This window comes from Balaenoptera borealis (assembly GCF_965194805.1).
Source record: "Balaenoptera borealis genome assembly, chromosome: 13".
In the NCBI taxonomy this organism is placed as follows: domain Eukaryota; kingdom Metazoa; phylum Chordata; class Mammalia; order Artiodactyla; family Balaenopteridae; genus Balaenoptera; species Balaenoptera borealis.
In genome coordinates, this window is record NC_138870.1 from 48,309,001 (window position 1) to 48,322,646 (window position 13,646).

Here is a 13,646-nt window from a genome sequence, read left to right on the forward strand (position 1 = left end):
TTAGTTCCCCAATCCGTGCCCCCTGCGGTGGAAGCACAGAGTCCTAACCACTGGACCGCCAGGGAAGTCCCTGGTTTCATTTTAAATTTGTTGTCACTATCCTCAGATGCATCCTTAAGCGCTGCCCAGCTAGCCTCTTACCCTTCCCTCACCCACTTATTCTTCTGCTCTCCTAAACATCTTGTTTCTTATCTTTTTGCCCTTCAAACTTCCAAATGTCTCCTCAGCTGATGACTTTGTTTCCTAGCTCTTCTGATCGCTTCTGTTTTCTCATAGAAAATATCCACATTTTCTTATCACAGCATCTCTTCCCCCAGCTGTGTCTGTGTCTGTCTGCACTGCCTTCTCTCCTGTTACCATGGCAGACGTGCTGTGCTCCTAGTTAAGGTCAAGTGTGTGTCATGAGACCCCAAACCTTCTCATCTACCTAAAGACACTGTTCCTGCAAACACCCTGCTCCCCCACCTCTCCTGCATTATCCGTTTTCCCTTCTCTCTGGATCATTCCATATGTGTGTTTGTGTGTATTATGCACATAAATATGCTGTAATTTCTCCTATCAGAAAAAAACTCTTGGTTCTACACATCCCTCCAGTTACCACTCCATTTCTCTGCTCTGCTTTATGACAAAACTCAAAAAAGTTAATGCTCATTGTCGTTCCTCTCTTCCTATTGTTTCCTCAATTCCATTCTAGATTCTACCCCCCTCCCCAGCCCATCCTGCCCCCTCCACTCCAGTTGCTCCAGAAAGGTTGTGAGCTTCACTTCTGACTCCATGTTGTTAAGTACAAGAGTCAGTTATGAGCCCACCTTACTGGACTTGGCAGTGTTTGTCTCTCCCTCCTCCTTGGAAGACACTTCCTTTGGCTTCCAGGGCACCACACTTCTGGGTTCTACCCACCTCACTGGCATTTGTTCCATTCTCCTTTGTTGGTTCCTGTTCTTCTTCACAACTGAAAGTCTGAGCACGCCAGGGTTCAGGAGCAGTCCTTTGACCCCTCCCCTTTTCTGTCTACACTCACTCCCAAGCAGTTCCATCACCTCGTGGCTTTAAATGCCCTTTCCATGCTGATGACTCTATGACCCTCCCATTTATATCTCCAGATTTGTTTGTATAATCAGCTACCTACTCGATATCTTCCTGTGGTTGTCTGATGTACATCTCAAGCTCAATGTGCCCAGAAATGCACTCATGATCTTCCTGTCCATACCTGCTCCTTCTGCAGCCTTCCTCACCTAAATAAATGACAACTTAGTCTTCTAGTTGGTCAGGCCAAATATCTTGGAGCCATCCTCAACCCCCCGCTCCCAATATTTCGTATCTAATCTGTCAGCAAACCCTATTGAGTCTACCTTCAAAATATATTCAGGATCTGACCACTTTCCTAGACATTGCTGCGCTGCCTAGAATCTGGCCCCTACTATTATTTCTCTCACTTACTCTGCTCCAGCTACTGGCCTTCCTGCTGGTCCTTAGACTTGCCAGGCACACTCCTGCCTCACGGTCTTTACACTTGCTAGTCCCTCATTTGGTACATCTTAACCTGAGAGACCCACAGAGTTTGCTCCATCACTTCCTTCAGGTCTTTACTCAAACATAATCTGCTCCATGAGGCTTTCCCTAACTACCCAATTTAAAATGACATTCCTGCCCTGTCCCTCAAGCATTTCTTATCCTCCTTCCCTGCTTAATGCTTCAGCATAGCATTTATTACCATCTGACTTACAGTGTGTTTTGTTTGTTTCATTTTGTTTGTTGTTGTAGGTCTCTTGCCACTAGACTATAAGCCCCAGGAGCAGAGGGATTTTGTCTGATTGGTTCACTGCTGTATTCTCAGCACCTGGCATATAGGCACATAATGAATATTAATGAATGAATTCTGAGTATTTTCTCTTTCTGTAATAATCACCATGATCGTGATTAAATAGTTTTGCATTACCTCATTTGTCTCTACCTCTATAACAAAACTCAAGAAAGGCCAAGGTTTTGTTTTACTCACTCCTGTACCCCCAGAACTTAGTAGATGCTCAATAAATATTTTTACTGCATGAACGAAGCTTTCTGAAGTCCTAATCTAATCATCTTCACCCTCTGCTTCTGCCCTTAAAACCTGTTGCTCTCAGGATCAAGCCTGAATCTCCTTAGCATGTCATAATCATTTTCCTCTGTACTCTCATGTCTTGACACTTTTCTCTTCCCTTCCACATCCCTTCCACATCCTCTGAGATCCAGCCTTCCTTGAATACACTGTGCTCTCTCGCAACCAGGCCTTTGTACTCTCTGATCTCTGCTTGGGAAGCTCCACTTGACCAATTCCTCCTTGTCCTTTAAGGCTTGCTGAGCTCATGTCTTCTGGGAAGCTTTCCAGATCCATCAGGGCTGGTTTGTGTCAGTAGGGGGTGGGTGCGCAGCCCACCTCCAGCTTAGTCCTGCCCAGGCTTCTGCTGACATCTAATTGTTGTGTGTTGGGCAGAGAGGTTGAAGATTAGCTTAGAGAGAATGTTAATGTTGTAGAATGTAGAGTAATGAGATGGCTGTGGATGAGGTTGAGGTTAGGATAACTAAAACTCAAAGTGTGGACTTTGGGCTGTCCAAACATTATCCTCTAAGCCCTGAGGTCTCTGGACCTTCTGGGCAGGAGCCGAAACCCCTTGGTTGGTCCCTCTGACTTGCATTTCTCCTCCTTCCTCTCTCTCAGGGGGTGATGTTACCATCACTGACCTGCCCCTGGTCCTAGAACAGATCCAGGGCAACGTCCAGGCCAATGTGCCGGCTGGAGGCCGGGCCCAGGTCCGCGCCTTGTCCTGGGGGATTGACCAGCATGTCTTCCCTGGAGACTATGACCTGGTGCTGGGGGCTGATATCGTGTATCTGGAGCCCACCTTCCCACTGCTGCTGGGGACCCTCCAACACCTGTGCGGGCCCCATGGCACCATCTATCTGGCTTCCAAGATGAGAGAGGAGCACGGGACAGAGAGCTTCTTTCAGCACCTCCTGCCCCAGCATTTCCAACTGGAGCTGGCCCAGCGGGATGAGAATGAGAATGTTAACATCTATAGGGCCAGGCACAGGGGACCAAGACCTGCTTGATGTCACCCATCTGCTCCTCTGAACACCTTGTTCTAATGAAGGAACTGCCATATGTCCAGAGCTATAAACATAAGGACCAAAAACGATGGATTTCCCTTGCCGCTGTCTTTCCTCCTTCGCTTTTTGTTTCCTGAGATACTCTTGGGCAGGTGCAGGGAGGTGCTACGTGCTAGGCATACTAGAGCCCTAGCTGTACTGGGCTAGAGTGCAAAGGAAATTCCCAGTTCCTGTTCTCAGCAGAGGAAGATGGGAGGGTATCCAGGATTTTAGGGGAAGGGGAGGTAAGTGGGATGTGTGAACAGTGGCCGCAGAGAGACAGTCATGATCCTGTCTAGTCCTGCTGTTGTCTTTTTATACAGAATGGATGATTTTTTTTCCAGATTCTACTGGAATTTTTTAAAAAGGAAAATAAATAAGCATTGAAGATCTCTTCTGCATCCAGAGAACTCGGGCTTTTACTGGGGGGCTGGGAAGCAAGAAACCTCTGACCACCCACTTCTTGCTTCTAGAGATAGTCTGGTGGAACCATGGCTCTAACTGGGTCAAGTCCTCCCAGCCCTGAAGTTGGGGATAGGCAGCAGAGCTGTCCTTTGGACCTTAGCTCCTTCACTCTTTTTGGAGTTGCAGCCCTGATCACTAAGTACCAGGTTCTCTTTGATTTTTCTTTAGGTTTCCAGTCCCTGTCAGTCCTTCCTTCCTAATGTGTTTTGCCTTCACCTCTTTTCTCCTCCCACTGTGGGGCCTCTGACGGGGGCTCTCCTGCCTTACTCCTTGGGCCACACATCACCTCCTGGGGCCTCCTGGCCTCCATTCACTCCCCTTCAAACCATTTTGTAAACTCTGGTGATCTTCCAAAATCAGCTCTGATTAGCTTCTGCTGCTGCCCAACAGAAGCAAGAATAAGCTCTTCTGCTTGGTACTCAGTGTGTCCCGTGTGATCCCAAATTATCCTTCTACTTCATTTCCTACTGGCTTCCTACATGTATTGCAACCTCTGGCCAAATTACAAAAGGTCTACTCTTTGTTCCCTAAATCCACACCAAGATTCCCTGCCTTCTTCCTTCATTCTTTTTGATGATTCCCTGCCTAGAAGGACTATTTCTACCTCTCAAAATCTTCATTACCCTTAGCTTCTCTCCTGAAAAAAGCTTTTCCTGAGCCTCCTGTTTGAATATGATTTCTTTCTCCCTTGAGACGCTTTAACTAACTGTTCGTCTTGTGAGGCTTACCTTGTCTTGTGTGATCATTTGTCTGCTCCCTGTTTTCTCACCATTAGATTACCTTGGAGGGCAGGGCTATGGTTCCTGGCACACAGTTGGTGTTCATCAAATATTTTTGTTCATTCAACAAATATTTACTCCTCCTCCCTATGTGACCTTGGCCAAACTTCTGAACCCACCCAACTACCTCACAAGTTTGTCATAAGTCATAAATGGATAATGAATATGAAAGTACATTGGAAATAAACATGAAGTGTTACCACGTGTCTTGTATTGTTATTTTGTGACAATTCTGTCTCATGCTTTCCGTTATTTTACCTGCGGGGGGTAGGTAATTCCCTTGTGAAATGTAGTCTCAATACGCCTAGTAGGGGAGGCGAATGCGCCCCCCGGACAGCAGGTGGCGCCATCTCCGCTTGGCGCGTTCCGGTGGAGAGTTTTGGCCCCGCCGCTACGCCGTAGGCCCGTGGCCTCACCGGTGCGGCAACAGTGTACGGCCCCCGTAAAGATGTCGCTGCTGCGGTCCCTGCGCCTCTGTCTGGTCGCGCGGGCCGGGAGCTGCCCAGTGCGGGCTCTTGGCCCCGGCCCCGTTCTGCCTTCCTTGCAGGTCTCCCGTGCGCCGGGCACGCTCCCTCCCCTTCCCCCGGCTGCGTTCGGCTCCATCTCCCCCTTCCCCGCACCTCGGTCCCTCTTCGCGGTGCAGCGTCCGGGCGCTGCCTGTCCCCCACCCCCTGGGTCTGTCTCTCCTAAGGGCGCCTCCCGGCCGACGTGCTCCCACCCCACGAGCTCCTCGCTGCTTCCTGCTTCTCATGCTTTCTTACTCCTTCCAGGCGGGACCCCTTCTGCTTCAGTCGCCCCAACCGTGGCATACATTTCACGCTGGGCCCTGGCTGTCCTCCTCGGCTTCCAGCAAGGAGCTCCTCATGAAGCTGCGGCGGAGAACGGGCTACTCCTTTGTAAACTGCAAGAAGGCTCTGGAGATTTGTGGCGGGGATCTCAAACAGGTGTGGGGGAGGAAGTAGAGGGGAGCTGGCTCGGGGGTGGGAGTGGGGTACTGGGGCCCGACGCCAGTGCGTTTGGGAGGTCGCGTAGAAGTCAGATCTGCTGCCCAGTGACCCATAACGACAGAGTCCTAGATAGGATTCTGACTTGAGTGACAATCTCATCCTTTGACTCTTACCTGTGTCGAAGCAATTGACTCAGGGTCGCACGGCTAACAAACTATTCCATGCAAGGCTGCTCTGAGGTTTCCTGCTGCTTGGGGCTGAAAGGGCTCGTGGGAGCTTTGGAGTCAGAGCGACGACCAAGACCCAGGTCGTGGTATCGTCACACTAATCCTATGACCTTGGACACCTTACTTAATATTTCAGAGTTGCATTGTTCTTTTTTATATAAAGAAAATAGTAGTATATGCCCCATAGAGTTGTTGTGAAGATTAGACTTATCCAAAACGCCAGGCACGATGCCCACTGTTTGTCATTTAGTGGTAGGCTGCCAATAAATGATAGATTAGTTTCTCTTGTAGGGCTGAGGGGAAGGAGAAAGAATTGGGGAACCTGAGGTATTTTAGAGCCCCATTCTGTTCTAAATTCTGTGCCTTTGTCATCTGCCCTTTCTCTTTTTTATTTATAGGCAGAGAGCTGGCTCCACAAACAGGCCCAGAAGGAGGGCTGGAGTAAAGCTGCCAGACTCCATGGAAGGAAGACCAAAGAAGGTCTGATTGGGCTGCTGCAGGAAGGAAACGCGACTGTGTTAGTAGAGGTGAGTTGTCAGAGTTCCAGATGCCAGGAACAGCTGTCCGTTGGGTGTAGGCTTTGTGGTAGACCCTTTGCATTCTTAAAGAAGAGGTGTTCGAGAACCATAAAAGCTAGTTAGAATTAAGCCCGTGAGACCCCAGTTACCAGCTATGGATTCATTTAAGTATAGAAATGCACAGGTTGTGGGTGAGAAAAGGCCTAGTAGTGTAGACTGTTATTCCTAAATGTGAGTCCATTGTGGCCTTACACCTCGTCACTGATTGTTTCCTGGAATAGTTAGATTTTAAAGCTAGGAATTATACTAATTAGATGATGCACAGCGAGCAGCTGTTTTAGAGGAGGTTTAGGGGCCCAGTTGGTGAAGAATCAGATGTGGATTAGTCTAGAGCGAGAGAAGAGATAAACAGGCTGATAAACAAAAGTGGTTTGGTGTCGGAGGAGCCTAGGGAATGAGGCGATTATGGCATGTGCCACAGGCAGGTGGTGAACTTGTAGTGAATCCTTTGGGGGACGTTATGGAACCGTCCTGTGAATGCGCAGGTTATTGCTAACTCATTGGCACAGCAGGAATCACTTCATTCAGTTTCTGGCCTCAAGCTAGTAGAGGAACTGTGGATTTAATCCTAGAGACATTTATTTCTGTTTTGTTGCATCTGCTGCCTGTTTTATCAATACCTTGCTTTAAGGCACTTTTAGTAAACAGCTATTAGTAAACAGACTATTAGTAAACAGCTTATACAGCAACATCAATTTGTTCCCACAGGTGAACTGTGAGACAGATTTTGTTTCCAGAAACTTAAAATTTCAACAGTTGGTCCAGCAAGTAGCCCTGGGAACCCTGTTGCATTGTCAGAGCCTAAAGGATCAACTGTCCACATATAGTAAAGTGAGTTTTGGGGTTGTCTCCAACATGCTGGATTTGTTCCTCCCCTCTTAAGGTCTTTGCTATTCCATTTTTTCAGACATTCTCATGTCTCACTTCCTTATTTCATGTCTCTGCTTAAATGTTATCTCTCTGGAGAGGAGTACCTTCCTCCTATTGCTCTATCCCCTTATTTTGCTTCACTTAAAATCTGTTGTTATAGTTCTTATATATTACATTTTAATTTATTTATTTCTCGTTTGCCTTCCGCAATAGAACGTAAGCTTCATAAGGCAGGAGATTTGTCTTTTCACTAGTGTGTCTCTGGTGCATGAGGAGTGGGCCCAGCACTTGCTTGGGGCTCTGTTGAATGAATGAATGAATGCCAGTGGAAGACAGTCCATCAAATCAGGTGAAGCTTTGTGTTCAGAAATCTAGAATGGCCTGAGGAAAGGATTTCTAAATGTAGATACTGGAGAAGGCACAATTTAGGAGACTAAGCATATTCTTATCTATAGGATCAAGGAAGGAATTGTATCAGTATGCCTTTGATCCATCCTTATTGCCAAGGCAAAAATGAACCAACTACTCACAACAATTTTTTTGTTTAGTACCACCCTTTTCCTTCTGTTTATCTTTCTTTTGAGATCTTATGGTAAATGTTAATTATTACTGGCATTAAATAGTCATATTACATGGAAAACTATGTTGAGATTATTTTTTAGAATTGTACTGAATAGATGAGTCACTTGAAGTAGAAATTCTAATCTTGAGTTTGCCAGTAGCTGTTTGTAACCCTGAGCTATTCACTTACTTTACTGTGCCTCTGTTTCATTATCTGTAACAAGGGACTTTGGTCCCTTTTAGCTTTATTAATTTTTTTTTAAAATTAATTAATTAATTTATTTTTGCTGTGTTGGGTCTTTGTTTCTGTGCGAGGGCTTTCTCTAGTTGCAGCAAGCGGGGGCCACTCTTCATCGCGGTGCGCGGGCCTCTCACTATCGCAGCCTCTGTTGTTGTGGAGCACAGGCTCCAGACGTGCAGGCTCAGTAGTTGTGGCTCACGGGCCCAGTTGCTCCACGGCATGTGGGATCTTCCCAGACCAGGGCTCGAACCCGTGTCCCCTGCATTGGCAGGCAGATTCTCAACCACTGTGCCACCAGGGAAGCCCTAGCTTTATTAATTTTTTCCTTTTGGTCTTTATCTTTTTAAAACTTTTATTTTGAAAAAAATTCAAATTTGCAGAAAAGTTGCCAGTATTCTACAGTAAACTACCGAATAATTTTATCTAGATTCACCATTTGTTAACATTTTGCCTTATTTACTTTATCATTTTTTATATTCATATTATTGTCATCACTATTGTTTTTTTTATCCTTTTGGGAGTATGTTGCGGACATTAGAACCCTTTATCCCTTCAGCATGTATCTCCTAAAAACAAGGACATTTTCCTATATAACCACAGTACAATGATCACATTCAGGAATTTTAACATTGATACAATATTTTTATTTAGATAATATACAATATACATTCAGTTTTTGGCAACTAGCAGTTTTTCTTGTGATCCAGGATCCAGTCCAGTAGCATGTGTTGCAATTAGTTGCCATGTCTGTTTGGTTTCCTTTCTTTGTTCCTCAGCCTTTCTTTGTCTTTCATTACATTGACATTTTTGAATGGTACAGGACAGTTTTGTAGAATGTCCTTCAATTTGGGTTCAACTGATGTTTCTTCATACTTAAAATATGGATTTTTGTAAGAATCTTAAATAAGTTACCCTCTGTTTTTCTCAGAACATCACATCAGGAGGCACGGGGGGGTGGGACTGTGGTCTTGTTATTGATGGTGCTAATTTTGATCTCTTGGTTAAGGTAGTATCTGCCAGGTTTCTCCACTCTAAACTTACCATGTTCCTTTTTTGTAACTAGTAAGTAATCTGTATGGGAGATTTTTTTGAGACTGTGTAGACATCCAGTTCTTCAAAAAACTTTTGCCTAAAAGTTTTAGCATCCCTTGATGATTCTTGTCAGGATCAGTTGTTACTGTGATAGTTGCATAATGGTTATTTTTCTAACCCTTACAGTTTCTTTCACATGTGTTAGTTTTATTAGGTGGCATTCTATTGTAATAAGGAGACTTCTCCTCTCTTTATTTAGGGATTTACTCAGTAGCAACATTGACTCATAGATTCTTCTTTTATACAATTCATTATACAATCCATTGGTCTTTTTTTTTTTTTAATGAATTTATTTATTTATTTATTTTTGGCTGTGTTGGGTCTTTGTTGCTGCATGCGGGTCCATTAGTCATTTTAATGCTCAAATTATCCCCGGATTTGGCAAGTTTAAGCCAAGGCTATGCAAGCCGGCTCCATTGTCTTTTTGGTATGGCCTTATTATTTTCTGACTATTTCCGTACTTTTTGGCATAACAGAGTATTCTGGGTATATGTCATACTTTCCTTGCCCCAGCCATGGGATTGGCAACTTCTCCAAGGGGTCCTGATCCTTTCTGGTGGGGGAATGGTTTTTAGAAACCAAGATCTGGGCAGCATTAGGTATGCTTAATTCTACTGAGATGTCATTGCTGCTCTGCTCTTTCAGCAGAGCTAGGAAATGAGTGTGTGTGTGTGTGTGTGTGTGTGTGTGTGTGTGTGTGTGTGTGTGTGTGTTTCAGTTCTAATCCTGCACCACAGGCTTCTTTTCTTCCCCCTTTCTATATTTGTACCTTCCTTCTCTCATAGTGAATACACTGGCTTCTAGCAACTTCAGTATGTTTGCTTATTTACTCTCTGTAGGGTACACACTTTGTTTCAGAGTTACTATCCCTGACCACTGCAAATAACAAACCTACTAAGGAGTTCAAGATTTCTTTGATGTTCTTTTTGTCCTTACTTTGAAGTTATGTGGCCAAAGGACTGTATCAAAAGTAACTTGGATTAGTTTTTTTCCCCCTTTTGAGATTGTGTTATTCCTTTGAAATACAGTTACAATCTCTGTTTCTGTTTAGTCAGTGTTTGTTTTCACCCCCAATCCTTGTTAATTTAATTTTATTTTTGAATATGTAAAACATTAACAAGGTTCTGGAAGTTAAAACTCTCCTCCCTCCTCCCCCAACCACATAAACAAGTCTTCCCTCCTCTCCCTTCCACCCCATTCCTGTCCACTCCTGTAGATAACCATCTCCACTAATCTCTGGTTATCCTTTTTGCAAAAATAAGCATATTTATACAAATATTTATTACACAAATGTTGGTATAATATGTATGTATTCTTTTAATTTGCTTTTTTCACTTAATATATCCTGGAAATATTCCATAGCAGCTCATGGAGACCATCTTTTTTCTTCTCTCTTTTTTCCCAACCGCATAGTATTCCATATTGTGACTGTACTGTGGTTTATTCAGCCAGACTCGGCCTGTTTGGACATTTAGACTTCCCAGTATTTTATAATTAGAAATAATTGCTCAATGAATAACTTTGTGCCTATGTACTTTTGTATTGTTGGAAGTGTATTAGAGTAAATTTCTAGAAAAAGGATTGCAGGGTCAAAGGATAAAAGTGTATGTAGTTTTGTTAGCTATTGTCCAATTCCCTGCCATTGGATTTGCACCATTTTTCATTCCTACCAACAATCTACAAACCTTTTAGTTTCAACATTTTATGATTGTATGAAAATATTGTTTCTGATTTCTAGGAAACTACATTCTAAGAAGTTAGGCCACAGATTGGGATGGAATTGGGGGTGGAGTGCTTAGCAATTTTTAACGTTCTTGGCTTAATGAAAACATTATCTATTTATACTTAGTTGTCTTAAATCATTTTCTGAGAAATAGACTATATTTTTGCTTAGTCTCTTGGTAATTTTAATTATACAGACTGACTCGTGTTCATTTTCTTTGTGCACTTAGGGCTTCTTGAATTCCTCTGAGCTCTCTGAACTTCCAGCTGGGCGTGAGAGAGAAGGCTCTCTCAAGGATCAGCTGGCCTTAGCAATTGGTGAGTATTTGTAAGGATCTGGAAACTGGAGGTTAATAACTGGATCTCCTGGTATCTTTGTTATTCCTCCAAATCTAGATCAAGAATTACAAGGTCAAGTTCCTTCAAGGGTCTGATAATCTGAATGTGAGAGGTGGGTTGTGTGTTAGATATTTAGTGAGCAGTGGACACCCTGAAAAGCTCACACTCTGCTGAAGAAAACCATTACCAAGCCACCTGTTATTACTTTGAGGGAAATGGGATCCCAGTGTCATCAGAATTTTTAAATTCCTTTAAAAGAATTTAGATCTGTATGAAAAAAATTTTAGTTTTTAGCTGTTTGCAACTAATTAAAATTAGTAGGCATCACTGTGCTGACCAAACAAAGCATGTCTTTAGGCAGAGATGGCCTTTTGACCTCTGGTTGACTACCTCTCTATACACTAGGAAGGAAATAGTCCGTCAGAGGTCATTTCATCTTCTTTATGAAGGGATCCAGGAGTATTTCAGGGCATCATGTTTAGGAATTTGTCCTCTCTTCAAAAAAAAATCTGATCCTGAATTTGTGAAGTTACATTCTTTCAGAACCACTGGATATAGGAGCCGTATCTGGATCATTGGCGGTGGGAGTAGTAGGGATTTTGCCTTCTTCGTACATGTCCTCGATGGAAGGAGGGAGGTACGGCTGGGGTTGGAGCTTGCTGGGAATTTACTGCTCATCTGATGTTTCCAGTCAGGACATCAATTCTGTTTTTATCAGGTCATCTTGAAGTATGTATGATGTTTCAGTGAGTCATGTTTGAAAAACCAGATAGACAGCCGTGTATGGAACTTATTAAGAAATTCTGGAAGAATTGGGTGTTTCAGCCTTGCCAGTTTCTGGGAATTAACTATTGGGTAGATGCTTTGAGCTGTTTTAAGATTCCTTTTGGTTTCTGGTTACTTCCCTTTTATGACTTTTAGTTATAACTATGGCTAATTCAGGAATATTTACCCAGACGCCTTTGTTTATTCTCCTACCCCTACCTACCTTTTGGCTTCTTTGGACTTCTGTTAGAGGGGATAGCATCCTGAGAGAAAGGAGGAAACTAGAATCTGTTTTTGGTTCTTATAAATAACTCTGAAAATATTATCTTTTAATTTTTGATGAGGGGAAGCTGAAACCACCAGATGACATGGGGCTTTGGATTTTCTGGGGCTTTTAGTTTTGGACTTTTTCCTGATACAATGGATGATCAGGAGTTGTCTGTGTCAGTTATAGTGGTTTTTGGGAGGGATGGTGATTTGGTGGGAAAAAACACAAATGGTTTGGAGTCAGATCTGAGGGGGGTTTTTTTGTTTTTTTTAAGATTTTTTTTTTTTTAATGTGGATCATTTCTAAAGTCTTTATTGAATTTGTTACAATATTTCTTCTGTTTGACATTTTTGTTTTTTGGCCACGAGGCATGTGGAATCTTAGCTCCCCGACCAGGGATTGAACCTGCACCCCCTGCATTGGAAGGCGAAGTCTTAACCACTGGACCTCCAGGGAAGTCCCTAGATCTGAGTTTTAATTCCAGCTCTGCCATACATTAGCTCTGTAGCCTTAGGCAGGTTCCTTAAGCTCTCTAAGCCTGAGTTTAAGGTAGTGATGATAGCCAGATTGGAGCACTCACTATGTGCCAGATACTGTAATAAGTTCTTTTACGCATTTTTTTCTCCCAATAACCCTGTTCTCTGGTTATTTTAAGTGGCATCATCTCCATTTTACAGAAGAGAAAATGAAGGCTTGATGAATTAGTAAATGGGGTTATATCATTAAGTTACTTGCCTAAGGTCGTAGCCAGTGAGAGGCAGAACTGAGACCTGCGCCCAGGGTTTGTGTGACACCAGAGCCTGTGTTTCTAAATACCAGCATGGCGCCTAGTTGGTGTTCTGTAAAGTACACTCCATTTCTCCCACCCTCTCCCCCCACACCTCTTTTCCTATTTACACTGAAAATGGTATCTCTCCCTCTGTGGCACATCCACGGTGTAAATGCGGAGGACTGTCTCCCAAACTTGGCTGCTTCTGTGCGTATTTTAGTACTACCATGGGCATCATATTCTGGAAGTGTGTTTTTTGTTTTTGCTCTCTCACAGGGAAACTGGGAGAAAACATGACTCTTAAACGAGCTGCATGGGTGAAGGTGCCAGCTGGGTTCTATGTTGGCTCTTATGTCCATGGGGCAATGCACAGTCCCTCGCTCCACAACCTGGTGCTGGGGAAGTATGGGGCCCTGGTCATCTGCGAGACATCTGAGCGGAAAGCAAACCTTGAAGACCTTGGCCGCCGCCTTGGGCAGCATGTGGTGGGCATGGCTCCTCTCTCTGTTGGCTCCCTGGACGATGAGCCTGGGGGAGAGGCAGAAACCAAGATGCTGTCCCAGCCGTACTTGCTGGATCCCTCCATCACACTGGGACAGTATGTGCAGCCCCAAGGGGTGTCTGTAGTAGACTTCGTGCGGTTTGAATGTGGAGAAGGCGAAGAGGCAGCAGAGGCTGAATAGGTTCCAGAGACTTTTGGCCCAGGAGAAAATGTTTATTCTTAACTCTGGACATTATTACAAAAAGGAGTTATTTCCTAAGCCTCTTCAAACCCAGCATTTGTTTTTCATTTGAGTTTATAATGAAATTATATACTTCATGGGTTAAGCTATTAAATAAAATTGTTATATAATAAAGAGAATAGAATCTTTTCTTTGTTTGCGTAGTGCTGGGTCT

General features: G+C 43.8%; 1 protein-coding gene across 7 annotated transcripts in view; it reads left to right on the top strand.

Annotated features, from left to right (window-relative positions):
- Positions 1 to 13,646, top strand: part of LOC309609570 (EEF1A lysine methyltransferase 3) — a 33,465-nt gene that overhangs the window by 2,543 nt on the left and 17,276 nt on the right. For 3 of the 7 annotated variants that reach the window (XM_082351276.1, XM_082351274.1, XM_082351275.1), the window contains exons 1-5: positions 4,760 to 4,917; positions 5,141 to 5,314; positions 5,943 to 6,071; positions 6,831 to 6,953; positions 10,839 to 10,926. In XM_082351276.1, coding sequence (XP_082207402.1) covers positions 4,819 to 4,917; positions 5,141 to 5,314; positions 5,943 to 6,071; positions 6,831 to 6,953; positions 10,839 to 10,926 — 613 coding nt within the window. In that variant the 5' untranslated portion in view covers positions 4,760 to 4,818. Of the gene's footprint in view, positions 1 to 2,698; positions 4,918 to 5,140; positions 5,315 to 5,942; positions 6,072 to 6,830; positions 6,954 to 10,838; positions 10,927 to 13,025; positions 13,636 to 13,646 lie in introns of those variants that run through there. The other 4 variants (XM_082351272.1, XM_082351278.1, XM_082351277.1 and 1 more) reach the window with 4 other exon arrangements.